Source organism: Aquarana catesbeiana, linkage group LG03, assembly GCF_042186555.1.
Source record: "Aquarana catesbeiana isolate 2022-GZ linkage group LG03, ASM4218655v1, whole genome shotgun sequence".
Lineage (NCBI taxonomy): Eukaryota > Metazoa > Chordata > Amphibia > Anura > Ranidae > Aquarana > Aquarana catesbeiana.
In genome coordinates this window covers 33322533-33347504 of record NC_133326.1, presented here as the reverse complement: position 1 = coordinate 33347504, position 24972 = coordinate 33322533, and the positions used below count along the sequence as shown (strand labels likewise).

Here is a 24972-nt window from a genome sequence, read left to right as displayed (position 1 = left end):
TTGGTAAAACAAAGAAAGAAGTTGTTGGTTTTCTTTGCCAGTAGAATCTGTGTCTATATGCAGCATCAGTGTAACCTTGGTGCATCAGAAGAATCTCTCTCGGGAGTTAAGCCATTCAACCTTCAGGATTGAGTAGCTTTGTGTTGCTGCTGCAGGACATTTGTACCCAGTTAACCCTTGTGATTATAGTGGTTTTAAAGGCAGGCCATTTTTTTTTTTTTTTACCCTAAAGGAGAAGTCCAGCCTGAGCTCATTAGGCTGGGCTTCTCCTCTGGGTCATAGGAGTGCAATACGTTTTGCACCCTTGTGACCCGTTTTCAGCAGAGAGTGGTCTGAAGTCTGTTCTCTGCTGATGTCACCAAGATCAGTCCAGGCACCACGTCATCCTGACTCGAAGTCTGGATCCACCAGGTGCCTGGACTGATGGTTGTCTCAGCCTCTCAGCAAGACGTTCGCTCCCTGCCCCACCACAGCTCAGCATTCCAGTGAGCATGGAGGAGCAGAGCAGGAGAGCTGCTGACTGACAGTCAGCAGCTCTCCATTTGGGGAGGTGAGAGAACCGAGCCATCGGCGGTGATCGATCGCTCGTTTCTCAGTGTAGAGGCTGCGGGGGACAGATGCAGCATCGAACCGATGCTGCATCCACCTAGGTAAGTATGATTATGGGATGAAAAAAAAATCCCATGCTTCTCTTTTAATGCATTACTTGCATTAATGTAAAAAATCTGTCAGTAAATATATCGCCCCTTCACCTTGCTATATACTTATCTGAGTCAATCCAGTGCTGTGCAGAAAATGTTGCTCTCACTCCATCTTCACACAGGCAGAGAGGCAGTAGCCATTGGCTTCTGCTGCTGTCAGTCAAATTCTGTGAGGAGGGGGTGGGGCTGATGCGCGCTGTGTGTGTTTATGGACACACAAAGCCTGGCTTCGAGAGTAAGCCCACAGATGTGCCCCCCATAGGAAGCGACTTCCCATGGTGGCCCACCAAGAACAGGAGGAGCCTAGAGCGCTGGTGGGGGACTCCAGAAGTGGAGGATCGGGGCCACTAAATGCAGTGCCATTGCAGAGAGTAGGTAAGTATAACATGTTTATTGTTTTTAAAAAATGGAAGCCTTCACAATCGGTCTAAAGCATTCTCTGAAATAAGGTAAAGAATGTCCATTAGTAGTATCCCCCCCCCCCCCCCCAAATACTCACTTGATCCAGCGCTGGGCCTGTCTGCAGCAGTTCTCTGCCCTCTTCCTGTTCTCACTGCACTACAGTTGCACAGGGTAGGTAAGTAGAACATGTTTATTATTTTAGGTAACAAAGAAAATTTTACTTTAGAACCACTTTAAGTACATTTGGTATACACATTTTAACCTTCGGGGTTGAGACAAGCTTTCAAGAAATAGCGGTCACGCTGAGTGGAAGCAGGTGACTGTGGCAGTCGATGGTGGCCTTGCTTGGGAAGACAGTTGCTCTTCTAGGTCCCTCACCTCGCAGCTTGGTATCCATATTGGAACTGGCTGTGGCCACGACAGCAGGGCCTTGCAGTATTCATACAGTAAAGTGGTGGCTTCCTTTGATGTGAGCCTGTATGGCAAAGTGAATTCAGAACACAGTAGTGATCAAGTGTTAGGAGTCCAGGGAGGAAATGAGAGTCTGGTGAGGAGTGTGTCCTGTTCCCATCCTGAAATGCTAAAGGTAACGAGAATCATAAAGGAGTCTCAGAGTGTCTGTTGGTACCAGGCATGAGGACATTAAATGCATGGAAAACTAAGTGCGTGATTGTAAAGCTTGATTTTTTTTTTTCTTACATAATAACAGATTTACACTTACCTGCTCTGTGCAATGGAAAGGCCCAAACTTCCTCTTCTTGGGTCCCCCGCCTCCGCTCCTGACTCCTACGCTCCGGTGACTGCTCCCATAGAAAGCCGCTTTCTACGAGGGGAATCGTGCAGGCTCGCTCCCAAGCCTCGCTGTCTGCATCTGTAGACACAGACAGTTGGATCCGGCCCCACCCCTGCTTCCATGTCACTAACTTTGAGTGACAACAGCGGGAGCCAATGACTCCCACTGTTTTGAGTCCAGTGAGGAGGGGGAGAGAGAACAGCTCTGCTGCTCTCGTGCATAGTGCTGGACCGAGATCTGGTTCAGGCAAGTAGGAGGGGTTGGGGTTGGGGGAGTTGCACCGAAAAAGATTTTACCTTTAATGCAGAGAACCTTTAGTCTTTACAACCAATTTAAATGCTTGGGAAATGAGTTGTGAATAATTGCTTAAAGTGGTTGTAAAGGCTGAAGTTTTTTTTATCTTTATGCATTCTATACATGAAGGTAAAAAACCTTCTGTGTGCAGCACCCCCCCCCCCCCAATCCTTACCTGGGCCTCCTCCAATCCAGAGATGTTCACGATAGCCTTGGCTGCATGGGGATTATCCCTCATTGGCTGAGACAGCAGCAGGAGCTCATAGCCAGTGAGCCAACCAGAGAGTGTGGGGGGGTGTGTGGTTGGGGCTGAGCCGCAGCTCTATGTGTCTTATGCACACATGTGATGAGGGGCTCTAATGTATAGGGGGGGCTTCTGATGTGATGGGTGGGCCCTAATGTGAAGGGGAGGGGCTTTGACATGACGGGGGACCTCTTATGTGAAGGGGAGGCTTATATACAGTGACGGGAAAAAGTATTTGATCCCCTGCTTATTTTGTATATTTGCCAGCCGACAAAGAAATGATCAGGCTATAATTTTAATGTTATATATTTTATTTTAAAAAAGTTATAAATTGATTTGCATTTTAATGAGTGAAATAAGTATGTGATCCCCTATAAATCAGGAAGATTTCTGGCTCCCAGGTATCTTCTATATCGGTAATGAGCTGAGATTAGGAGCATTCCCCTAAAAGGAGTGCTCCTAATCGCAATTTATTACCTTTATAAAAGACTACTGTCCACAGAAGCAATCAATCAGATTCTAATCTTTCCACCATTGCCAAGACCAAAGAGCTGTCCAAGGATGTCAGAGACAAGATTGTAGACCCACACAAGGCTGGAATGGGCTACAAGACCATCGCCAAGCAGCTTGGTGAGAGGGTGACAACAGTTGGTGCGATTATTCGCAAATAGAAGAAACACAAAATAACTGTCAATCTCCCTCGGTCTGGGGCTCCATGCAAGATCATGAAAATGGTGAGGAATCAGCCCAGAGCTACACAGGAGAATATTGTCAATGATCTCAAGGCAGCTGGGACCATAGTCACCAAGAAAACAATTGGTAACAGACTACGCCCTGAAGGGCTGAAATCCTGCAGTGCCCGCAAGGTCCCCCTGCTCAAGAAATCACATGTACAGGCCCATCCGAAGTTTTTTAAGGATTGAGAGAAGAACTGGGTGAAAGTGTTGTGGTCAGATGAGACCAAAATCGAGCTCTTTGGCATCAACTCAACTCGCCGTATTTGCAGGAGCAGGAATGCTGCCTATGACCCCAAGAACACCATCCCCACCATCAAACATGCAGTTGGAAACATTGTGCATTATTTTTTCTGCTAAGGGGATGGGGCAACTTCACCTCATCAAAGGGACTATGGACAGGGCCGTGTACCATCAAATCTTGAATGAGAACCTCCTTCCCTCAGCCAGGGTATGGAAAATGGGTCATCGATGGGTATTCCAGCATGACAATGACCCAAAACACATGGCCAAGGCAACAAAGGAGTGGCTAAAGAAGAAGCACATTAAGGTCCTGCAGTGGCCTAGCCAGTCTCCAGACCTTAATCCCAAGGAAAATATGTGGAGCGAGCTGACGGTTCGAGTTACCTAAAGTCAGCCTTGAAATCTTAATGATTTAGAGAGGATCTGCAAAGAGGAGTGGGACAAAATCCCTCCTGAGATGTGTGCAAAACTGGTGCCAACTACAAGAAACGACTGACCTCTGTGATTGCCAACAAGGCTTTTGCCACCAAGTACTAAGTCATGTTTTGGGAAGGGGTCAAATACTTATTTCACTCATTAAAATGCAAATCAATTTATAACTTTTTTGTTGTTATTCTGTCTCTCACCGTTAAAATAAATCTACTATTAAAATTATAGATGGATCATTTCTTTGTCAGTGGGCAAACGTACAAAATCGGCAGGGGATCAAATACTTTTTTCACTCACTGTATATATGAGGCTTTGATGTATAAAGGCAACTCTGATGTGACGAGGGGCTCTCATGTATAAGTGGGTTTCAGATGCAATGGAGGGCCCTAGATGTGAAGCAGGGGGACTTTGACATTATGGGGGACCTCTAATGTGAAGGGGAGGCTCATATAAATGGGACTTTGATGTATAAAGGCAACTCTGATGTGATGAGGGGCTCTTGTGTATAGGGGGGCTTCTGATGTGATGGGGGGCCTCTGATGTGAAGGGGGGGGGCTCTATTGTGAAGTTAATTTTATTAAGGTGGTTGTGTGCATCATCCCAGGCTCAGGTTTCCCATTGATAAATAACATTTGCTTTTTTTTTTTTTTTTTTTACAAATTATACTGGGATGCTTCTGTATTTTACATAATTTTAAAGGGTGGGAAAAAAAGGTTGCGAAATGCTGGTCTAAAGACAAGGAAATTAAGCTACTTTTCATCTGAAGAGCACTTGAAGTTATTTTTCTCTCTTTATTATGTTGATGACAATATTATCTTATTCCGAGTGCTTGTGGCTGAGCATTTCAGAACTATGATAGGTAATCTTGAGTCTGATTATCTCTATACTTCATGCTCGTTCAAATCAATTTATATTCAATTGGATGCAGAATCAATACATTCTGGTGCTTAAAATGTCTTTTTTTTTTTGTGACCATAAGTGAGAAGTTAATGACCAGAAAGAAGAGAAATGAGTGAAGTCAGGCTTGCCGGCACAGAGCAGAGACTGATCTGAGCTGCTACCTCACCTACATCTGACGTTTGTCATTTTGAAGTCTACCAGAAGCCATGACGTCTTCAGTCCCTCATTAAAAATTCAATACTGTTTATGTGATTACAACTGCTAGCAATGTAGTCAATTCTATACATTGTTAATAAAACTGTAGGCTGTGTAATTGGATGAGCTACCTTGACTATTTTTTTCTTTTTGATGTGTATGTATAATAAATTCTATACCACACGTTAAATAGGTACAAGAGCATAATAAGTTGGTGAAGAACAAAAATGAAAGTCGATGAAACGCTAATCCCACCCAAGAAGTAAAGCTACATGAATAATCGTTAAGGAATCGAGATGGCGATTCTACCCCCCTCGCGATCTTAACACAGCATTTTGCCGATTCAGTGCAGAGAGTTCTCTGCTCACAGCTGACAGCTGTCAAAAAAAAAAAAACAGGCAGCCTGCCAAGTTTATTACAACATCTTAGGTGGAGATAAAGAGAAGCACCAGGGTTTATTTACTAAAGGCAAATCCACTTTGCACTAAAAGTGCACTTGGAAGTACAATCGCTGTAGATCTGAGGGGAAGATCTGAAATGAGGGGAAACTCTGCTGATTTCTATCACCCAATCATGTGCAAACAAAAATGCTGTTTTTTAAAAAATTTTCCTTGCATGCCCCCCTCAGATCTACAGCGACTGCACTTCCAAGTGTACTTGCAGTGCAAAATGGATTTGCCTTTGGTAAATAAACCCCATTGCATCTTTTAGATCAAAGGAATGAACTTCGGTCTGTAAATGAGGTCAGTTTAACCACTTAAAGACTAAACCTTTTCATGACACTTGTTGCTTACAAGTTAAAATCAGTATTTTTTGGTAGCAAAATTATTTAGAATCCCCAAACATTATAGAGACCCTAGAGAATAAAATGGCGGTTGTTGCAATATTTTATGTCACACTGCATTTGCCCAGCGGTATTTTAAGCGCAATTTTTTTGGAAAAAAATACACTTTAATAATTTAATGAAAAAAATGAAACAGTATAGTTAGCCCAATTTTTCTGCATAATGAGAAAGATGATCTTATGCCGCGAGAATCGTGATCTTTATTCTAAGCAAAAAAATTGTGATTCTTATTTTGCCCAGAATCGTGCAGCTCTATCAAGAAACTGTCTGTTTTAGCCTAGGTTTCCACTATTACGGCCAGAAAGTCACGCGATTTTGCCGCGATTTTAATGCGACTTGAAGCAATGCCTGTGTATTCTTGAGCTCTATGGACCTCAAGTCGCACCAAAGTGGGATCAAAGTAGTGCAGGGACTACCCTGAAGTCGCTGCGACTTGAAGTCACACAGATACACATAGATACGAACGATACTCATTGGAAATCATGGGGTACAACTTTTAATGCAGCTTTGCAGTCCCAAGTCGCAGGACAGGTTGCACTAGTGGAAACAGAGCCTTAAAGTGAAAATAAAAATTGGTGTACATTAACCACTTGCCGAGCGCAATATGTATATACTGTATACGTTGCAGTTTGCAAGTGGTTTACCAGGATTATGGCTGAAGATAACCCCTATTGAAAATATTTCGAGTGAATATGTACAGTATATTTGTTAAACTATAAAACACAGCTGCAAGCACTTTCACATTCCCGTAAAGATGTGTCCAATAAACATTAAATCTATGTGCCGCGCTACGAATCCTTTACCAATCATAAGAATACACAGCCTTAATATGTGTGCAAGAAAGATTTAAAAATAAACAAACATTTCAAAAATTCAAATTAAACCTATATGTATAAAGTGCTTCCTCACATAACACGTGCAATAATAGTGCTTAACACATATTACAATGCTGGTTGTATGTCAACGTCATACAAAAAATGCCAAACGTGTATAACATATAAGTAGCACAGCCCTTATGTTCAGGCCAGTGAAGATTTTCAATGATAAGTTGCCTTCCACTACAAATCCTTACGCTGCTTGTGATACTCCTGTGATCTTGGTAATATATCACCACGCTCGTGCCCCCCTTAGGGGCATGCTCTCACCTTGCTGTGTGTGACTTCACATTTAAAGCGGAGGTCCACCCTAAAATAAAAAATGACATTAAAATTCTACAAAAAATATATAAAAAAATTTGAAAAAAAAAATTTTTTACTTACCAGAAACCCGTGTTGCTAGGCAGTCTTCCTAATCTGCCTCTTCATATTCCGCGGCGCTGTTCTGTCACTTCCTCCTCTTCGGTGAGCTGCCCCGTTGTATTCTGGGACATGTGTGTGTCCCGGAAAACAACAGGGTCATTCACAAAGTGCCGTGCGACTCGCGCATGCTCAGTAGGAAACGGGCAGTGAAGCCGCAAAGGCTTCCTTTAGTTAGGATGGCGGTGCCGGCACCCGATCCGATGGACGGATCGGCCTCGGGGGGCCTACATCGTGGGCTCGCTGGACAGGTAAGTGCCCTTATTAAAAGTCAGCAGCTACAGTGTTTGTAGTTGCTGACTTTTTTTTTTTTTTTTTTTCTTAAAACGGCCGGACCTCCACTTTAAGTTTGGTCAAACAAAGCTTTTAGCCTCTCCCGGACTAGAGTGATGTAATCTGCGTCTCCTTAATCCTCCTCCCTTTGATGCTGCCTTTCACCAAAATAGTCATCTCACATGGCATATATAAAAGAGGGAAATTTTACATTTTTAGTTTTGGGTTTATTCACGATTTTAAGGTGATTTGTAGACTTATTAGTTCACTTGCAACAGCAGAGTTTTGTACAGTCCATGACACTGTATTTGCACTAACACCTAATTTTCTTAAGGCAAGCTTTCGGGGCGGGGACCCTTTCTTCCAAGGTTCATTGTGTATCAGAACTGAAGACCCTAAAAGCTTGTCCTAAGAATCTAACACTGCCAATTGAAAAAGTATTGTGGATATTACTCAACTGTCCTGTAGAAACTGTTAATTTGTATTATTACCAGTAGATGGCAGTGTAGCTATCCTTACGGTAGACTTGTGTCTAAATCCAATGCATAGTTTCTTGTAGCCTGTGCTGTGAGCAGCGTATACGGTTTGTTTGGATTATTTCGGGTATGTAGGAAAATGGTCATTTGCTGAGAAATTCTGATCTATACTATATAGTATTTGCTGGTCTAGACCAAAAAAAATGAGAATTGCAATTTTTCTGCTTAGAATAAAGGTCACGATTCTCGGCGTAACATCATCTTTCATAATATACAAAGAAAATTGGGCTAACTTTACTGTTTTTTTGTTTTTTTTTATTCATTGGAGTGCATTTTTTCACAAAAAATTGCATTTAAAAAACAGCTGCGCAAATACTGTGTGATATAAAATTTTGCAACAACCACCATTTTATTATCTAGGGTCTCTGCTAAAAAAAATATATATACAGTGGCTTGCGAAAGTATTCGGCCCCCTTGAACTTTTCAAACTTTTGCCACATTTCAGGCTTCAAACATAAAGATATAAAATTTTAATTTTTTTGTGAAGAATCAACAACAAGTGGGACACAATTGTGAAGTAGAACAAAATCTATTGGATATTTTAAACTATTTTAGCAATTAAAAAACTGAAAAGTGGTGCGTGCAAAATTATTCGGCCCCTTTACTTTCAGTGCAGCAAACTCACTCCAGAAGTTCAGTGAGGATCTCTGAATGATCCAATGTTGTCCTAAATGACTGATGGTGATAAATAGAATCCACCTGTGTGTAATCAAGTCTCTGTATAAATGCACCTGCTCTGTGATAGTCTCAGGGTTCTGTTGAAAGCGCAGAGAGCATCATGAAGACCAAGGAACACACCAGGCAGGTCCGTAATACTGTTGTGGAGAAGTTTAAAGCCAGATTTGGATACAAAAAGATTTCCCAAGCTTTAAACATCCCAAGGAGCACTGTGCAAGCGATCATTTTGAAATGGAAGGAGTATCAGACCACTGCAAATCTACCAAGACCTGGCTGTCCCTCTAAACTTTCAGCTCAGACAAGGAGAAGACTGATCAGAGATGCAGCCAAGAGGCCCATGATCACTCTGGATGAACTGCAGAGAACTACAGCTGAGGTGGGAGAGTCTGTCCACAGGACAACAATCAGTCGTACACTGCACAAATCTGGCCTTTATGGAAGAGTGGCAAGAAGAAAGCCATTTCTCAAAGATATCCATAAAAAGTCTCGTCTAAAGTTTGCCATAAGCCACCTGGGAGACGCACCAAACATGTGGAAGAAGGTGCTCTGGTCCGATGAAACCAAAATCGAACTTTTTGGCCACAATGCAAAACGATATGTTTGGCGTAAAAGCAACACAGCTCATCACACTCAACACACCATCCCCACTGTCAAACATGGTGGTGGCAGCATCATGGTTTGGGCCTGCTTTTCTTCAGCAGGGACAGGGAAGATGGTTAAAATTGAGGGGAAGATGGATGCAGCCAAATACAGGACCATTCTGGATGAAAACCTGTTGGAGTCTGCAAAAGACCTGAAACTGGGACGGAGATTTATCTTCCAACAAGACAATGATCCCAAACATACAGCAAAATCTACAAAGGAATGGTTCACAAATAAACGTATCCAGGTGTTAGAATGGCCAAGTCAAAGTCCAGACCTGAATCCAATCGAGAATCTGTGGAAAGAGCTGAAAACTGCTGTTCACAAACGCTCTCCATCCAACCTCACTGAGCTCGAGCTGTTTTGCAAGGAAGAATGGGCAAGAATTTCGGTCTCTCGATGTGCAAAACTGATAGAGACATACCCCAAGCGACTTGCAGCTGTAATCGCAGCAAAAGGTGGCTCTACAAAGTATTAACGCAAGGGGGCCGAATAATTTTGCACGCCCCACTTTTCATTTTTTTATTAGTTAAAAAAGTTTCAAAAATCCAAAAGATTTCGTTCCACTTCACAATTGTGTCCCACTTGTTGGTGATTCTTCACAAAAAATTTAAATTTTATATCTTTATGTTTGAAGCCTGAAATGTGGCAAAAGGTTGAAAAGTTCAAGGGGGCCGAATGCTTTCGCAAGCCACTGTATATATGTTTGGGGGCTCCAGGCAATTTTCTAGCAGAAAATACTGATTTTAACTTAAGCAACGTAAGCAACAAGTGTCAGAAAAAGGCCTGGTCAGCAGGTGGTTAAGTTGACCTCATTTGCTGACTGAAGTTCATCCATTTGAGCTAAAAAGAAGCACATGTTACATTGTTTATAGTTATCTCAGCACTGAGCAATGTTGATAAGCATTTGCTGTTGTTCTGTCGAATAGTACCCTCTATCGAAAAATGCACGCTCCGTTCTGCGCATTACGGAACGGCACAACTGATTACCTGATGAGCTGTTGTGACGGCGCATGCTTCAAAGTCGCCCGACTCCCGTCTGACTCTGAAGCTTCAAAGTCGCCCGACTCCCGTCTGACTCTGAAGCTTCAAAGTCGCCCGCCTCCTGTCTGATTCTGAAGCTTCAAAGTCGCCCGACTCCCGTCTGACTCTGAAGCTTCAAAGTCGCCCGACTCCCGTCTGACTCTGAAGCTTCAAAGTCGCCCGAATCCCGTCTGACTCTGAAGCTTCAAAGTCGCCCGCCTCCCGTCTGACTCTGAAGCTTCAAAGTCGCCCGCCTCCCGTCTGACTCTGAAGCTTCAAAGTCACCCGACTCCCGTCTGACTCTGAAGCTTCAAAGTCGCCTGACTCCCGTCCGACTCTGAAGCCGCCCCGTACAGCACGACTTCAGCGTGGCTTGCAAAACGACTTTTGTATAGAAGTCAATGCAAGCCGCTCCGAAGTCACCCCAAAGAGTACAGGAACCTTTTTTTAAGTTGGAGTGAATTGAGTCGCTCCTATTAGAATGGTTCCATTGCACTGCATGACAGGTCGCCCCTGTGTGAACCGACACTTATGATGCGGGAATGCTAGGCAGGGTAAAAATCTGTGATCGTCTGAGGCCGCGAACTCTGAACCACGACTTTGCGGGGGTCGACTGTATATAGTATTTGCTGTTCTAGGCTATATATTTCTCGCTGGTCTAGACTATACAGTATTTGCTAGACATGTGCACTGCCCAAAAATTTGTATTTTGTTTTTTCGTTTCATTCCTTTTTTTTTTTTTTTTTTTTTTCATTTATCGGATCATTCGTTATTTTGATAATTAGTAACTTCGGATGCATTCATATTTGTTACGCTCACTAACTGTTAGCCAAATTTAAAAGGAAATACCAATACCTACTGTACAATTTTAATAGTTTATAACTATTATTATAGTCTTTATTATTTTTATTATTAATAAATAATAATAATAACAAACTATAATAATAGTTATTAATTTAATTATAATGGAAAAAACAAAATCATCCAAATGTTTTTTGTACTTTTTTATTTTCCGATTTTTCGTTCTTTTTTGGATTTTCCTTCTTTCTGATTGTCAAATTTTTGGATTTTCGTTCTTTCGTATTTTAAAATTTTTTGAATTTTCATTCTTTTAGAAAATTTATTTACGAAAAAATTTGTCAAACGGTCTTTCGTACATTCAGATGCTTCCGAATGAACAAATATGATGAATTTTGAAGGAAAAAACTAATTTGGAACGAAACAAATTGCACATGTCTAGTATTTGCTGGTCTAGACTATATAGTATTTGCTTTGTGTTCACGATATTGATTGGCAAGTCATATTTAAAAGGAATTAAAAAAAAAAAAAAAAAAAAGAGACAAGCAAAGGCGCATATATATACATACATGATTCTGCACTTCCGGGTAGGGGGTGTGCGCAAGCCGCCACCATGCTGCTTCTGCTGTGATTAGTCACAACAGAAGCCGATCAGAAGGTGCCAGCCAGTCCGCCGGCACCCGCTGATCAGTGATGAGACACACTGGACAGAGCTCTCTGCATATGTAAACAATACAGAGCTCCATCCTGTCAGCGGGGATGTGCTGGATTTTGTTTCCCTGCAAAGCAGGGGATAAAATCCAGCACATTCCTTAGTGAAAGCAGCATACCTGACGCACAAAAACACTGGCTAGGCACGCATTTAATGCTGTCACCTGCCGATCCTTCCGTACAGAGAGAGAGAGCAAACAAGGCAAGGCAGACTGCCATTCTGTCAGTACAGAAGGCACGGATCCATGCCTTCCACTAGTAAAATTACCTCCCCTGCTACCCTCAATCACAGGCTAGGCACGCATTTAACCCTTTGATCACCCCTGATGTTAACCCCTTCCCTGCCAGTGTCAGTACAGTGACAGTGCATATTTTTGCGACTGATCATTGTATTAGTGGCACTGGTCACCCCAAAAGTGTCAGTTAGTGTCAGATTTGTCCATCACAATACCGCAGTCCCGCTATAAGTCGCTGATCGCTGCCATTACTAGTATATAAAAAAAAAAAATTCCAGTATATATCCCATAGTTTATAAAACGTTTGTGCAAACCAATTAATATACGCTTATTGGGATTTTTTTTTTTACCAAAAAGATGTAGCAGAATACATATTGGCCTAAAGAATTAAAAAATTTGATTTTATATTTTTTTTTGATATGATACTTTTTATATGATATTGATTTTTGGATATGTTTTATAGCAAAAAGTAAAAAAAAAAAAAAAAAATTTATTGTTTTTATAGGTCAAAAAATAAACAGTTTTGATCAAATAACACCAAAAGAAAGCTCTATTTGTGGGGGTGGGGGATGACATCAATTTTATGTACAGTGTTGCATGACCGCGCAATTGTCGGTGAAAGTAACGCAGTGCCATATCTGGTCATGAAGGGAGGTAAATCTTCCGGAGGTCACGTTATATCAGCTGCTAAAATTGCTTAAAAAAAAAATGGAGTGTTTATATCACTTTATCATTATTAGATGATATATGTAAATACAGGGTAACTGCCATTTTTTGGTCTTTCTGAACAAGTACAGTATTTTGCAGCCATAATATGACTATAATCACATGTAAATTCTCTGCGTGCTAAAAGAAATGAAGTACATTGGAACATAAACCGGTCAGATAACTCCGAGCTTAATGAACAGCCCCTGTTCTTTTTGTAAAGGCACGGAGAACATTATGGTAATTTAGTTTGAGTTATGAATGTGCGACAGAAGGGCTACAATTTAGCAGAGAGCTTTGAAATGAGTTGTTCCTGTTCCTCACACCTGCGTTATTTTCTTACTTGCAAAACTACTGTAGCTGTTGAAGACTTACCCAGCGTGTGCCCGCAGCAGTCTTGTTCTTTGTGAAAAGCTTTGCCTTCAGTTCATTTTAATTACTGAAACAATATTCTGTTTGTTTTGCAGGTATCCTGTTCACAATGTTGGTATTTGGACCTGCCTGTGGCTTTATCTTGGGATCTTTCTGTACCAAGATTTACGTGGATGCATTACTCGCAGACACCAGTAAGTGTTTGTATATGTCAACCAGTGTTTATTTTGACGTCAAATTTTGATGTAGTTTTAGTCTTTTAAATAAAAAGCCATTTTAGTTTTATATTTGGATAACGAGCAGTGGCGGCTGTTTTTTTTTTTTTTGGGGGGGGGGCTTGGGAGGGGGTGGCACAAACCCCCCCTCCCCGGCACTTACCCCATCTAGGTTGCAGTTGGGTTGCTGGCTCTTACGGGTGAGTTGTGGGCTCCTAGAGGCAATGGCTCCTGTGTCCTCTTCTCCTCGGCTTCGGCAGTGGCTTCTATGTCCTCTCCTTCATGGCTTCGGCAGAGGGCGGGTTGTGGGCAGTGTCTCCTTTGTTCTCGCCTTCGGTGGCGGACGGCGGCTCCTGTGTCCTCTCATCCTCGGCTTCGGAGGTAGGCGGTGGCTCCTGTGTCCTCTCCTCCTCGGCTTTGGCGGTGGGCAGCGGCTCCTCTGTCCTCTCCTCCTCGGCTTTGGTGGCGGGTGGCTGCTCCTCTGTCCTCTCCTCCTCTGCTTTGGCGGCGGGTGGCGGCTCCTCTGTCCTCTCCTCCTCGGCTTTGGTGGTGGGTGGCGGCTCATCTGTCCTCTCCTCCTTGGCTTTGGACAGCGGCTCCTCTGCCCTCTCCTCCTCGGCTTTGGCGGCGGGTGGCAACTCCTCTGTCCTCTCCTCCTCAGCTTCGGTGAGGGCAGCAGGCAGGTTGCGGGCAGCGGCTCCTGTGTCCTCTCCTGCTCGGTTTCAGTGGTTTCCACCATGCAGCTCCTCCTAGGTGTTCAATAGGATCATCTGTCCTTTCAGCCAGTCTGGTGATGGGGTCTCAAGACTGGCTTCCTGATTGGCCAGGAGGAGGAGGAATAGTGTGGCGATAGCGAATATTCATTCGCCATTGTCACACAACTGGGTGGGATTGGGGCACAGTGCTCTGCGCCCCGAGCCCACCCTTTTTTTTGGCCAATTAGCACCTCTGGTTTAAATCACGTGCTTCAAAAAAACCACACCCCCGCCATTGGGATCCATGCATCCAGCGCCCTGTATGTAGATCAGGAGGCCGGACGCATGGATGGGGGGGCGGCGCCTGTGCGCCCCTAATGGATGGGCCGCCACTGATTGCGAGCATAATTTGTTCCGGAAACATGCTTGTAATCCAAAGCACTCATATATAAAAGTAAATTTCCCCATAAGAAATAATGGAAACTCAGATGATTAATTCCACAACCATTTAAGTCCTTCCGTTTACATAGTCCATATAAAAAGATTATAGCAATGTGATAGGTTGTGTAACCATAAAATGTCCATCCACAAATGGAAGCCTCCACAAGGGGATTAGAAGCAAAATCCATCAGGAGCTACAGAGTGTAAAAAGAGAGGAGAGGCGCCTCTAAGTGTAGCAATATGGTTACTTTTTTAATGAAGGTAAAACATTTAGCAACTCACAGAAAGTGTCGCCCAGAAAGCCTGCTCGTTTATCCCTGAAATGCTAAACGACACACACAATAAAATCCATACTACTGAAGGGATTGCTGCTCTTTACCCGGAAATATTATAGGGCTCTATATAATCTCCCTTCCCCGAAGTCGGAAAGGGACAGATCCGCCGAACAAAAGGCCATTCAGGAATACTTACGTAAATCGGGCCTTCCCCAGATTTCAGAGGATGAGTTGCGCAAACTGGAAAAAACGATCTCAGCAAAAGAGGTGACGTTGGCAATGGCACAAATGCAACTGGGCAAGGCCCCTGGCCAAGATGGGTATTCCCTCCTATATTACAGGACTTTTGGAGACTTGCTGACTTTGCATTTCCTCTCTGCATACAATGCAGCAGGAGAGGGGATGGTACTACCGAGAGATGCACTGAGAGCCCACATTGCTGTACTACCTAAAGAAGGGAAAGACCCACTGTCAAAATTACCGACCAATATCCCTATTAAATGTGGATTTAAACATTTTCACAAAAATCCTTTCTATGTGTCTGATAAACTTAATCCCGCTACTGATTCATTCCGACCAAGTAGGATTTGTCAAGAGAGGCGCGTGACAATACAACGAAGGCGATTAATCTGATCCAGGTGGCGTGAACGCAGAAGATCCCAATGCTGCTCCTCTCGACAGATGCAGAGAAGGCGTTTAATACAGTGAGCTGGCCTTTCCTATTTTAAACCCTCAGATGCATAGGCTTGAAAGAACGAATGATGGATTGGATTTATGCTATCTACTCCTGCCCATCGGCCCAGGTCAAGGTCAACGGTCATCTCTCTTCAACATTTAAAATAGCAAACGGGACGAGGCAGGGGTGTCCTCTGTCACCACTAATTTTTATTCTTACCCTTGAACCATTTTTGCGCACTAACTCAGATATTGAAGGCCTTGGCCTAGACGGCACCCTGTCCCCAAAAGTAGTGGCTTTTACCAATGATCTCCTCTTCTTTTTGACAAAACCCCCTAGTGTCCTTCCCAAACCTGCTCAAGGAGCTAAAGAAATTTGAGGGATTATCACAATTTCGCATTAACTATCAGAAATTGGAAGTGCTCGATGTAAACCTGCCACCCTCCTTAATTGCACTACTCTGAACGGATTTCCCTTTTAAATGGGCCACTTCCCATATTAAATACTTGGGAATCCTGTTGCCTGGCAAGACAGAAGATATTTTTCCTCTCAATTTCCCCCCTCTCCTGACAGCGATAAAAATAGATCTGAAGGAATGGCAGCATGGCCTCTTTACCTGGTTCGGACACTATGGCATAGTGAAAATGAATGTTATGCCCAGACTCCTATATCATTTTCAAGCACTTCCAATAGAAATCCCTATCGCCTTGTTGAAAGCATTAAATAGAGTGATAACCCACTTCGTTTGGGCTAGTAAGCCCCCACGATTGGCACAAACAATACTCCGACTTCCAAAATTGAAAGCGGCATAGCCCTCCCAGACGCCATTCTCTACCACACAGCTTGTCATCTAACCTGTATATTTTACTGGTGCAGACGCGAGACCTTGAAAAAATGGGTACAAATAGAAAACTCCATGGCGGAGGTCCACTTGGACCAACTGCCCTGGTGCCAGCAACCTTTGCCGAAACAGGTATTATCCCAATCTACGGTGGGAGTGACAATCCGGACTGCTCGGAAAGTTTTCCGAGACCTGTCTATCTACCTTCTCCACTCACCCCAGTAGTGGGCAAACCGGCTGCAGGGACTCTCCTTCTGGCAGAAGATTCAGCTGTCCCATTACATTAGCTCATTACCCTCACCGGACGCATTCGGGAGGCAACTAACTCCCTTTGAACTGCTCTGCCTGGACCGGTCACCACTGAGGCACGCAATGTCTCTAACATACCAGCTACTGGTGTCCCCACAGCAGGACGCTAGACCTCCTTACATTGACCGGTGGGATCGCGATTTGGGACTAAAATTCACAGAAAACCAGGTCGAGCTGATCATCCTTTTTTTCCTCACAAGACTTCCATATGTGCAAGACACCAAGAAGCACGATACAAGGTGATGTCTCATTGGTATTAAACGCCAGTAAAGATTCACAAGATGTTCCCCCAGAGCACGGACCTGTGTTTGAGATGTGAGGAGGAGGTTGGTATGCTCCTTCATGTTTTCTGGTCATGCCGGTTGATACAGCCCTCTTTGGACAGAGGTACACCGTATCGTCCAAAAGTTCACGGATTGTGTGTTGTCAAACTCCCCCGAGTTCTTCCTTCTGCATCATCACGAGATCCCAACCAAGAGCTACAGGAAATCTATATTGCCATTCTTGCTCACAGCAGCAAAAGGCTGCATCCCATTGTATTGGAAGCAGACCCAGCCCCCGTCGGTGGCTGCCTAGTTGAAAAGAGTAGCGGACATACACGAAATGGAGGACGGAAAAAGGCCTAAATGAGAAATTCTCAAAAAAATTGTATTTCTGGCACAAATTAATTTACTCCATGGAATACAGACAGCTAGTAAACCGACCCCCTTGAAGGGGAATAACTGCAAAAACTCCCCAGTTGGACTGGATGTGACTGGACAGGGGTATTAACCCCCTTCCCCCCCCTTTTTTTTTCTTCATCCCTCCACTCCCCCATTTCTCTCCCTAACCTTCCACACCCCCCCCCTCCCTTTTTTTTTTGCTCATACTTTCTTTTCCTCATCTCTACCTTTTCAGCACCCTATTTTTTCTGTCTGTTTTTATCTGATGTTAGTACATTGGATATTGACAATAGTGGATCAGTGAGAACCGACTCCAATCTCTCACCTACTCCCTTAAAATACGGCACATGCCGGTAAAATTGAAGGAGTCTTCCGCACCCCGCATGACCCCTATTTCTTAGACACACATCCTGCCTCCATCCCGCTAGGAGACTTCACGTAATGTGCTCTCATGATTATGTAAATATATGTATAGGGATGTACAGCTTGAATTTTCACTGTGATGTACCCTGCTGTGTTTTCTGTATTCCCGCATGTTCTCCCTTCTTAAATAAAGAATTTACAAAAAAAAAAGAAAAGTCACACTGAAATGATTCAGGAGGAGGTTTTCAGGTGCTATTTAGAAGCTATTATTAGCGCTAAAACACCTGAAAACTGCCTCAGTGTGAAAGCAGCCTAAGCGTTTCTCTAGCGACTTGAAGGCCAGGCTTTTTCTGGTACTTTTTTGTTTACATGTAACAATCAGTTTGTTTGTTTTTTTGCTAGACAATTCCTTACTACCCTCAAACATTATATATATGTTTTAAAGCAGAGGCCCCAGCAAATAAATTGTTGGGTTTTGCAATTTTTTTATGTCGCACGGTATTTGAGCAGCTGTTTTTCAAATGCAATTTTTGAGAAAAAATACACTTTTTTGAATTCAACGCAATCCAATTTTTTTGTAGAATATAAAAGACGATGTTACACTGAGTAAATCGATACCAAACATGTCACACTTTAAAACTGCGTACACCCATGCAACGGCGACAAATGACTTACATTTTACTTGCCATAGGCAACGCTTTAAAAGCATTTACAGGTTACCACTTGAGATTTACAGAGGAGGTCCGGTGCTAGAATTAGTGCCCATGATCTGTCATTTGCGGTGATACCTCACATGTGTGGGATAATCACTGTTCGCTTGCGTGCATGACCGACCAGCGCGTTTGCCTTTGTGTGCGACCCCAAGAGGGTTCGGCAGCACTTTAATTTTTTTTGGTTTTTTTTATTTTTCATTTATTTATTTTATTATTATTTTTTACACTGTTGCATTTTTTTTTTTTGCTTTTATTGCTGTCACAAGGTTTGTAAACATCCTTTGTGACAGCAGTAGGCATGTGACAAGTACTCTTTGTGGAGGGATTTGGGGTCTATAAGACCCCAAATCCCTGCTCTGCCCTTGAAAGCATTCAGAACACCAAGATCGATGTTTTTGAATACTTTTTTTTTTAAATGGCGCCATTGACATCTCAAAACTAGAAGTGATGTCAGGTCACCGCTTCAAGGTTACCATAGCAGAGACCCAGTCAAAGCCGATCCTGGCTTTGTTTTGGTCTCCATCCAACTAGCTGGCAGACGTGCCAGCTGGTAGCTTGGGTCTCCTGGTAAGACGGGAGAGCCCGAGTAAGCCGCAGAAGGTGGGGGGAAGGTGGATGTCCCCTCCTACTGCTTTTAATAGCAATCAAGCGGCTAGTTAGCCACTCTGATTGCTAATACAAGAGAGCCACCGACCACTAAAAAACAGAACTTGCAGCTGCATATCACCCCGGTACAACCACTTGAAGTCAAATGACAGACGAGGTACGTGATTTGGCGGCAAGTGGTTTGAATTGCCAAACTAATTATATACTCCTGGAGTAAAAATCTAATAACATGTTATTATTTATGGTATTAAGGTTTGAACATGCACTACAGACACAGATTTAGCTGTTGTGGTATACGTATAACGTCTTTATAAATAAAACCAAGTTTCATAAACAAACACATATATTGCTTTTTGACAAACAGAAGTGCAACTTTAAAATATAAAAAAAAAACAAAAAACTGTAAACTCTTTAGGCTGTAATGCCATTGCACATATTACATGAATATATTACCAACATTAAATATTAAGAAAAAAAAATAAGAAAAGCTTTTTTCTTAATTTTTGGTTTTTATGCCCCCTACTTCTTCTAATGCGATAGCGTAATACATGTGCAATACATGTTTCAACTTTATTGTTCTGTCATTATAGGCTGGGGATGGACGTCAAATTTCGATTAAGTTCGTCAGAGTTTTAGTTTAAGTCTACTAAATTCTCCAGTACCCAGGGCTGGAACAAGGGGTAGGCGGAAGGGACAGATGCCCTAGGCGCAATGGTTTACTGTGGGGATTGGGGTGCCTTCCTTTTATTACAAGGCTGACAGGAGTAGTGACAGCGGCAGTGATTTTGACAAGCAAGAGACTGCTAGGCATAAGATCCCCTAAGCTTGCACATCATGAATGGGGGGAGCCCAGTTTGGCATCTTTGCACGGGGCACTGGATGACCTTGTCCTGACACTGCCAGTACCAGTGTTAGTTTTGTCTACGAAAATAACGCTGCTGTCAACTCTTTCATGACCAGGAGGTTGTCAATGCCTTTAAAGCATTTGTTAACCCCAAAAAAGATCCTGTTCCTTTAAAGCATTTTATACAGCACAGTGCTTGTGCTGTGTCATTTGGCCCCCTGTAATGCCTGGCTGATCCTGCCTAGCTATACCCTCCTCCTGTATGCTGACTCTGATAATATATCAGGGCTGCTGACACCAGAGTCATCCTTACGCGCCTCCGTCATCCGCAGCCTGCTATCTGTCTCCTCTGTGCTCTCTCTCCCTCCCCTCTCTGCCTGTCAGCTTGTGACAGTGCCTGCCCCCTCAACTCCTGCTGCTTAAATAACTTTCCCACCTTCATACCATACCCTCTGTGTTCTAATCCTGTGTGCCCCTGTGTGAGTGATTTATAAAAAAAAAGCCAGCTATACTTCATTTCACAGCTCTTCTCAACGATCACATGATCGGCTGGCTCTCTCTCCTCCTCTCCTGAGTGATATGTCAGCGAGGGAATCTCGGCCCCGCCCGCTGCATCTATCAGACAGGAAGAGAAGAAAGCCAGATGATCATGTGATCGCTGAGAAGAGCTCTGAAATGAGGTATAGCAGGATTTTTTTCATAAATCATTCACACAGGGGCACACAGGATTAGAACACAGAGGGGAAGAGGAGATGGTATGAAGATGTGAAAGTGGCTTAACAACCACTTTAATGCATTCTAAATTAAGGTAAAAAAACCTCTGCTGCAGAATCCCCCCCCCGCCCCCCCCTTATTCGTACCCGAACCTGATCCGATTCAGCAACATGCACGAGAGCAATGTTTCTCGCTGCTGTCTCCCTCCTCATTTGGCTCCCGCTCCTGTCAATCAACTCCGGTGATGAGGGAGAGGGGGCTGTTTGTGTCAATGGACACAGCAGCGGTGCTCGGGGGTGATCATGCACGAGTGTCCCCATGGGAAGCGGCTTCCTGTGGGGGCACTGGACAGTATTGAAGATGCACATTAGACTTTGCTTATTTTTACTTTGTCTTTTTATTATATAGCACTTAAATGATTTGACTTGCACGCTTTAATATCATTAAAAACTTGTGATTAAAGTAGAACTATAGGCAATTTTTTTTCCCATTTTAAATAGAGCAAAGCAAGATGGTAACCCCTGTCAGTTTTATTTTTGCCATCTGTGTCCCATTGCGGGGATTTCCCTTCACTTCCTGTCCTATAGCCAGACAGGAAGTGAGAGTAAATCCCTGCAAATTAAGGGACTCCTGTGGGGACCCCCCCAGATCACCAGAACTAGTGTCCCAATTGGAAGATTTCCCCTCTATTACTTTTCTGGGGACAACCCAAAATTTGGGGATTTTCTTTTACTTTCACTTTTAATATTAATGGTAAACAAGACAAATGGAGAGGGGGACTCTCCCTAATGGGGGCACAGACAACAACAAAAAACGAACAGGTGTTCTAATATATCGCTACTCTATGCAATACTAAAAAAAAAAAAAGTTTTGCCTTTAGTTATACTTTAATTATTCATTGGCATATTTAAGCAGCACAGCACTATTCATTGTATACTTTATGAATTTTATTAGCTGTGGGGAAGCTACAAGGTGTCTGCAGCAGCTTGTTCTTGTTTAGCATAGCATTTATAAGAAGTGATAGCGTGGGAGTACACCACATACAGTGTAAAAAAATGCAGTTGTCACTTATAATTAATTGTAACAGTTTTTAATAATTTTTTTTTTTTTTTTTTCAATTACAACTTGGTGCTGGCCTCTAGTTCTGAACATATAGTAATATATAGTGCATCCGGAAAGTACAGTGGAACCTCAGACTACGAGCATAATCCATTCCAGGAGTATGCTCGTAATCAAATGTGCTCGCATTTCAAAGCGAGTTTTCCCATTGAAGTCAATGGAAACGAAAATAATTTGTTCCGCATTGACTTCAATGGGATGCAATACCGCATGCGGCCAGAGGCGGGGGCGCCGTAGAGCCTCGGAAACGGCCGAAAAGGCCCGAGGGACACTTCAGCTGACCTCTGCAAACCTCGGAAAGACTCGGTTCACCAGCCTTTCCGAGGTTTGCCGAGGTCAGCCGAAGTGTCCTCGGGCCTTTCCGTGAATTTCCCAACAGCGCCGATCGGAGACTTTCGGCTTGGCTCCGGTGCCCGCCACCTCAGGCCAAAAGCAGTACTGCACACCACTTTTGGCCTGAATCATTCTTGTTTTGCAAGACAACACTCGCAAACCGAGTTAGGATTTTTAGAAATACAGTGCTCGGTTTGCGAAACGTTCGTTAACCATGTTACTCGCAAACCGAGGTTCCACTGTATTCACAGTGCTTCACTTTTTCCACATTTTGTTATGTTACATTACAGCCTTTTTCCAAAATAGATTGAATTATTTTCCTCAAAATTCTACATACAATACATCATAATGATAATGTGAAAGAAGTTTGTTTAAAATCTTTGCAAATGTATTAAAAATAAAAAAATGTAAAAATCACATATATAAGTATTCACAGCTTTTGCCATGACACTCAAAATTTAGCTCAGGTGCATCCACTGATCATCATTGAGATGTTTCTACAACTTGATTGAAGTCCAAGCTTTAGTGCCGGTTCACACTAGGACGACTTGTCAGGCGACCTAGTCGCCTGACAAGTAGCGTCCCGTTCTGTACAATGGAACCGTTCTAGTCGGAGCGACGCAAGTCGCTCCGACTTAGAAAAAGGTTCCTGTACTACTTTGGGGGCGACTTGAGGCGACTTGCATAGACTTCTATATAGAAGTCGTTTTCCAAGTCGCCACCCCTGTCGTGTGCAGCTCGCCTCGGTGAGGCGACCTGCAAGTCGTGCCGCCCCTAGTGTGAACCGAGCCTTTGTGTTTCTCTGTGGAGAGAGGAGAACCTTCCAGAAGAACAACCATCTCTGCAGCATTTCACCAATCAGGCCTGTATAGTGGAGTGACTAGACGGAAGCTACTCCTCCAGTAAAAGGCGCATGACAGCCCATCCGGAGTTTGCCAAAAGGCACCTGAAGGACTCTCAGACCATGATAATCAAAATTCTCTGGTCTGATGAAACAAAGATTGAATTATTTGGCCTGAATGGCAAGCATTATGTCTGGAGGAAACTAGGCACCGCTTATCATCTGGCCAATACCATCCCTACAGTGAAGCATGGTGGTGGCAGCATCATGCTGTGGGGATGGTTTTCAGCAGCAGGAACTGGGAGACTAATTAGGATCGAGGGAAAGATGAATGCAGCAATGTACAGAGACATCCTTGATGAAAACCTGCTCTGGAGCGCTCTGGACCTCAGACTGGGACAAAGGTTCTTCTTCCAACAGGACAACGACCCTAAGCACGCAGCGAAGATAACAAAGGAGTGGCTACGGGTCTACTTTGTGACTGTCCTTGAGTTGCCCAGCCAGAGCCCAGACTAGAACCCAATTGAACATCTCTGGAGAGATCTGAAAATGGCTGTGCACCAACGCTCCCCATCCAACCTGATGGAGCTTGAGAGGTCCTGCAAAGAAAAGTGGGAGAAACTGCCCTAAAATAGGCGTGCCAAGCTAGTAGCATCATACATTATGGGGTATTGTTTGTAGAATTTTGAGGAAAATAATGAATTTAATCCATTTTGGAATAAGGCTGTAACATAGCAAAATGTGAAAAAAAAATAAGAGCTGTGAATACTTTCCGGATGCACTGTATCTGCAGCATGGATCATCATGCTGAGTAACGTTAATATGGAGATTGTAGGTGGGGGTTAAAAAATTGTGAGAGAGATCTAAATGAGTATATCTAATATCTAAATACATTTATATCCATGCAGAAATCTTCCTGCCTAACTCTGTCCTAAGGTCAACATTTATCATTTTGCCATTATTGTGAAAATTCCCAGAATGGGATTTTATAGAGTTCGGTGAGAGAGCTGAAGTCTGATAACAATCCTTCACAATGCTTTATATGGTAAAAGATAAGCGGTCGGGACATCTAAACAAAGCCACAGAACTCAAATGTGTTTCCAAATAAAGCAATGTGAAGGATTGTTATGAGACTCCAGCTCTCATCAGATTGTATGCTTTGGGGGTCTACCGGAATCTGAACTGTTGAGGCTGACATCCCTGGTGTGTACACCGGCGTGGAGGTGGATATCTTCTTGAGATACTTCGATCATTTTATAGAGATATAAAAAAGGAACTAAAAGTTGTGAAAACCTTTTGTACTAGCGATCAAGGCTGTGAACTTTACATAGTTACATAGTAGGTGAGGTTGAAAAAAGACACACGTCCATCAAGTCCAACCTATGTGTGTGATTATGTGTCAGTATTACCTTACATATCCCTGTATGTTGCGGTCATTCAGGTGATTATCTAATAGTTTCTTGAAGCTATCAATGCTCCCCGCTGAGACCACCGCCTGTGGAAGGGAATTCCACATCCTTACCGCTCTTACAGTAAAGAACCCTCTACGTAGTTTAAGGTTAAACCTCTTTTCTTCTAATTGTAATGAGTGGCCCCCGAGTCTTATTAAACTCTCTTCTGCGAAAAAGTTTTATCCCTATTGTGGGGTCACCAGTACAGTATTTGTAAATTGAAATCATATCCCCTCTCAAGCGTCTCTTCTCCAGAGAGAATAAGTTCAACGCTCGCAACCTTTCCTCATAACTAAGATCCTCCAGACCCTTTATTAGCTTTGTTGCCCTTCTTTGTACTCGCTCCATTTCCAGTACATCCTTCCTGAGGACTGGTGCCCAGAACTGGACAGCATACTCCAGGTGCGGCCGGACCAGAGTCTTGTAGAGCGGGAGAATTATCGTTTTATCTCTGGAGTTGATCCCCCTTTTAATACATGCCAATATTCTGTTTGCCTTATTAGCAGCAGCTTGGCATTGCATGCCATTGCTGAGCCTATCATCTACTAGGACCCCCAGGTCCTTTTCCATCCTAGATTCCCCCAGAGGTTCTCCCCCCAGTGTATAGATTGCATTCATATTTTTGCCTCCCAAATGCATTATTTTACATTTTTCTACATTGAACCTCATTTGCCATGTAGTCGCCCACCCCATTAATTTGTTCAGGTCTTTTTGCAAGGTTTCCACATCCTGCGGAGAAGTTATTGCCCTGCTTAGCTTAGTATCGTCTGCAAATACAGAGATTTAACTGTTTATCCCATCCTCCAGATCGTTTATAAACAAATTA

General features: G+C 43.2%; 1 protein-coding gene across 1 annotated transcript in view; it reads left to right on the top strand.

Moving 5' to 3' along the window:
* The window catches only part of SLCO3A1 (solute carrier organic anion transporter family member 3A1), a 539529-nt gene that overhangs the window by 345564 nt on the left and 168993 nt on the right, over nucleotides 1-24972 (top strand). Inside the window, exon 3 of the mRNA XM_073618412.1 lies at nucleotides 13144-13242. Within this exon, the coding sequence (XP_073474513.1) occupies nucleotides 13144-13242 (99 nt within the window). The remainder of the gene's footprint in view (nucleotides 1-13143; nucleotides 13243-24972) is intronic.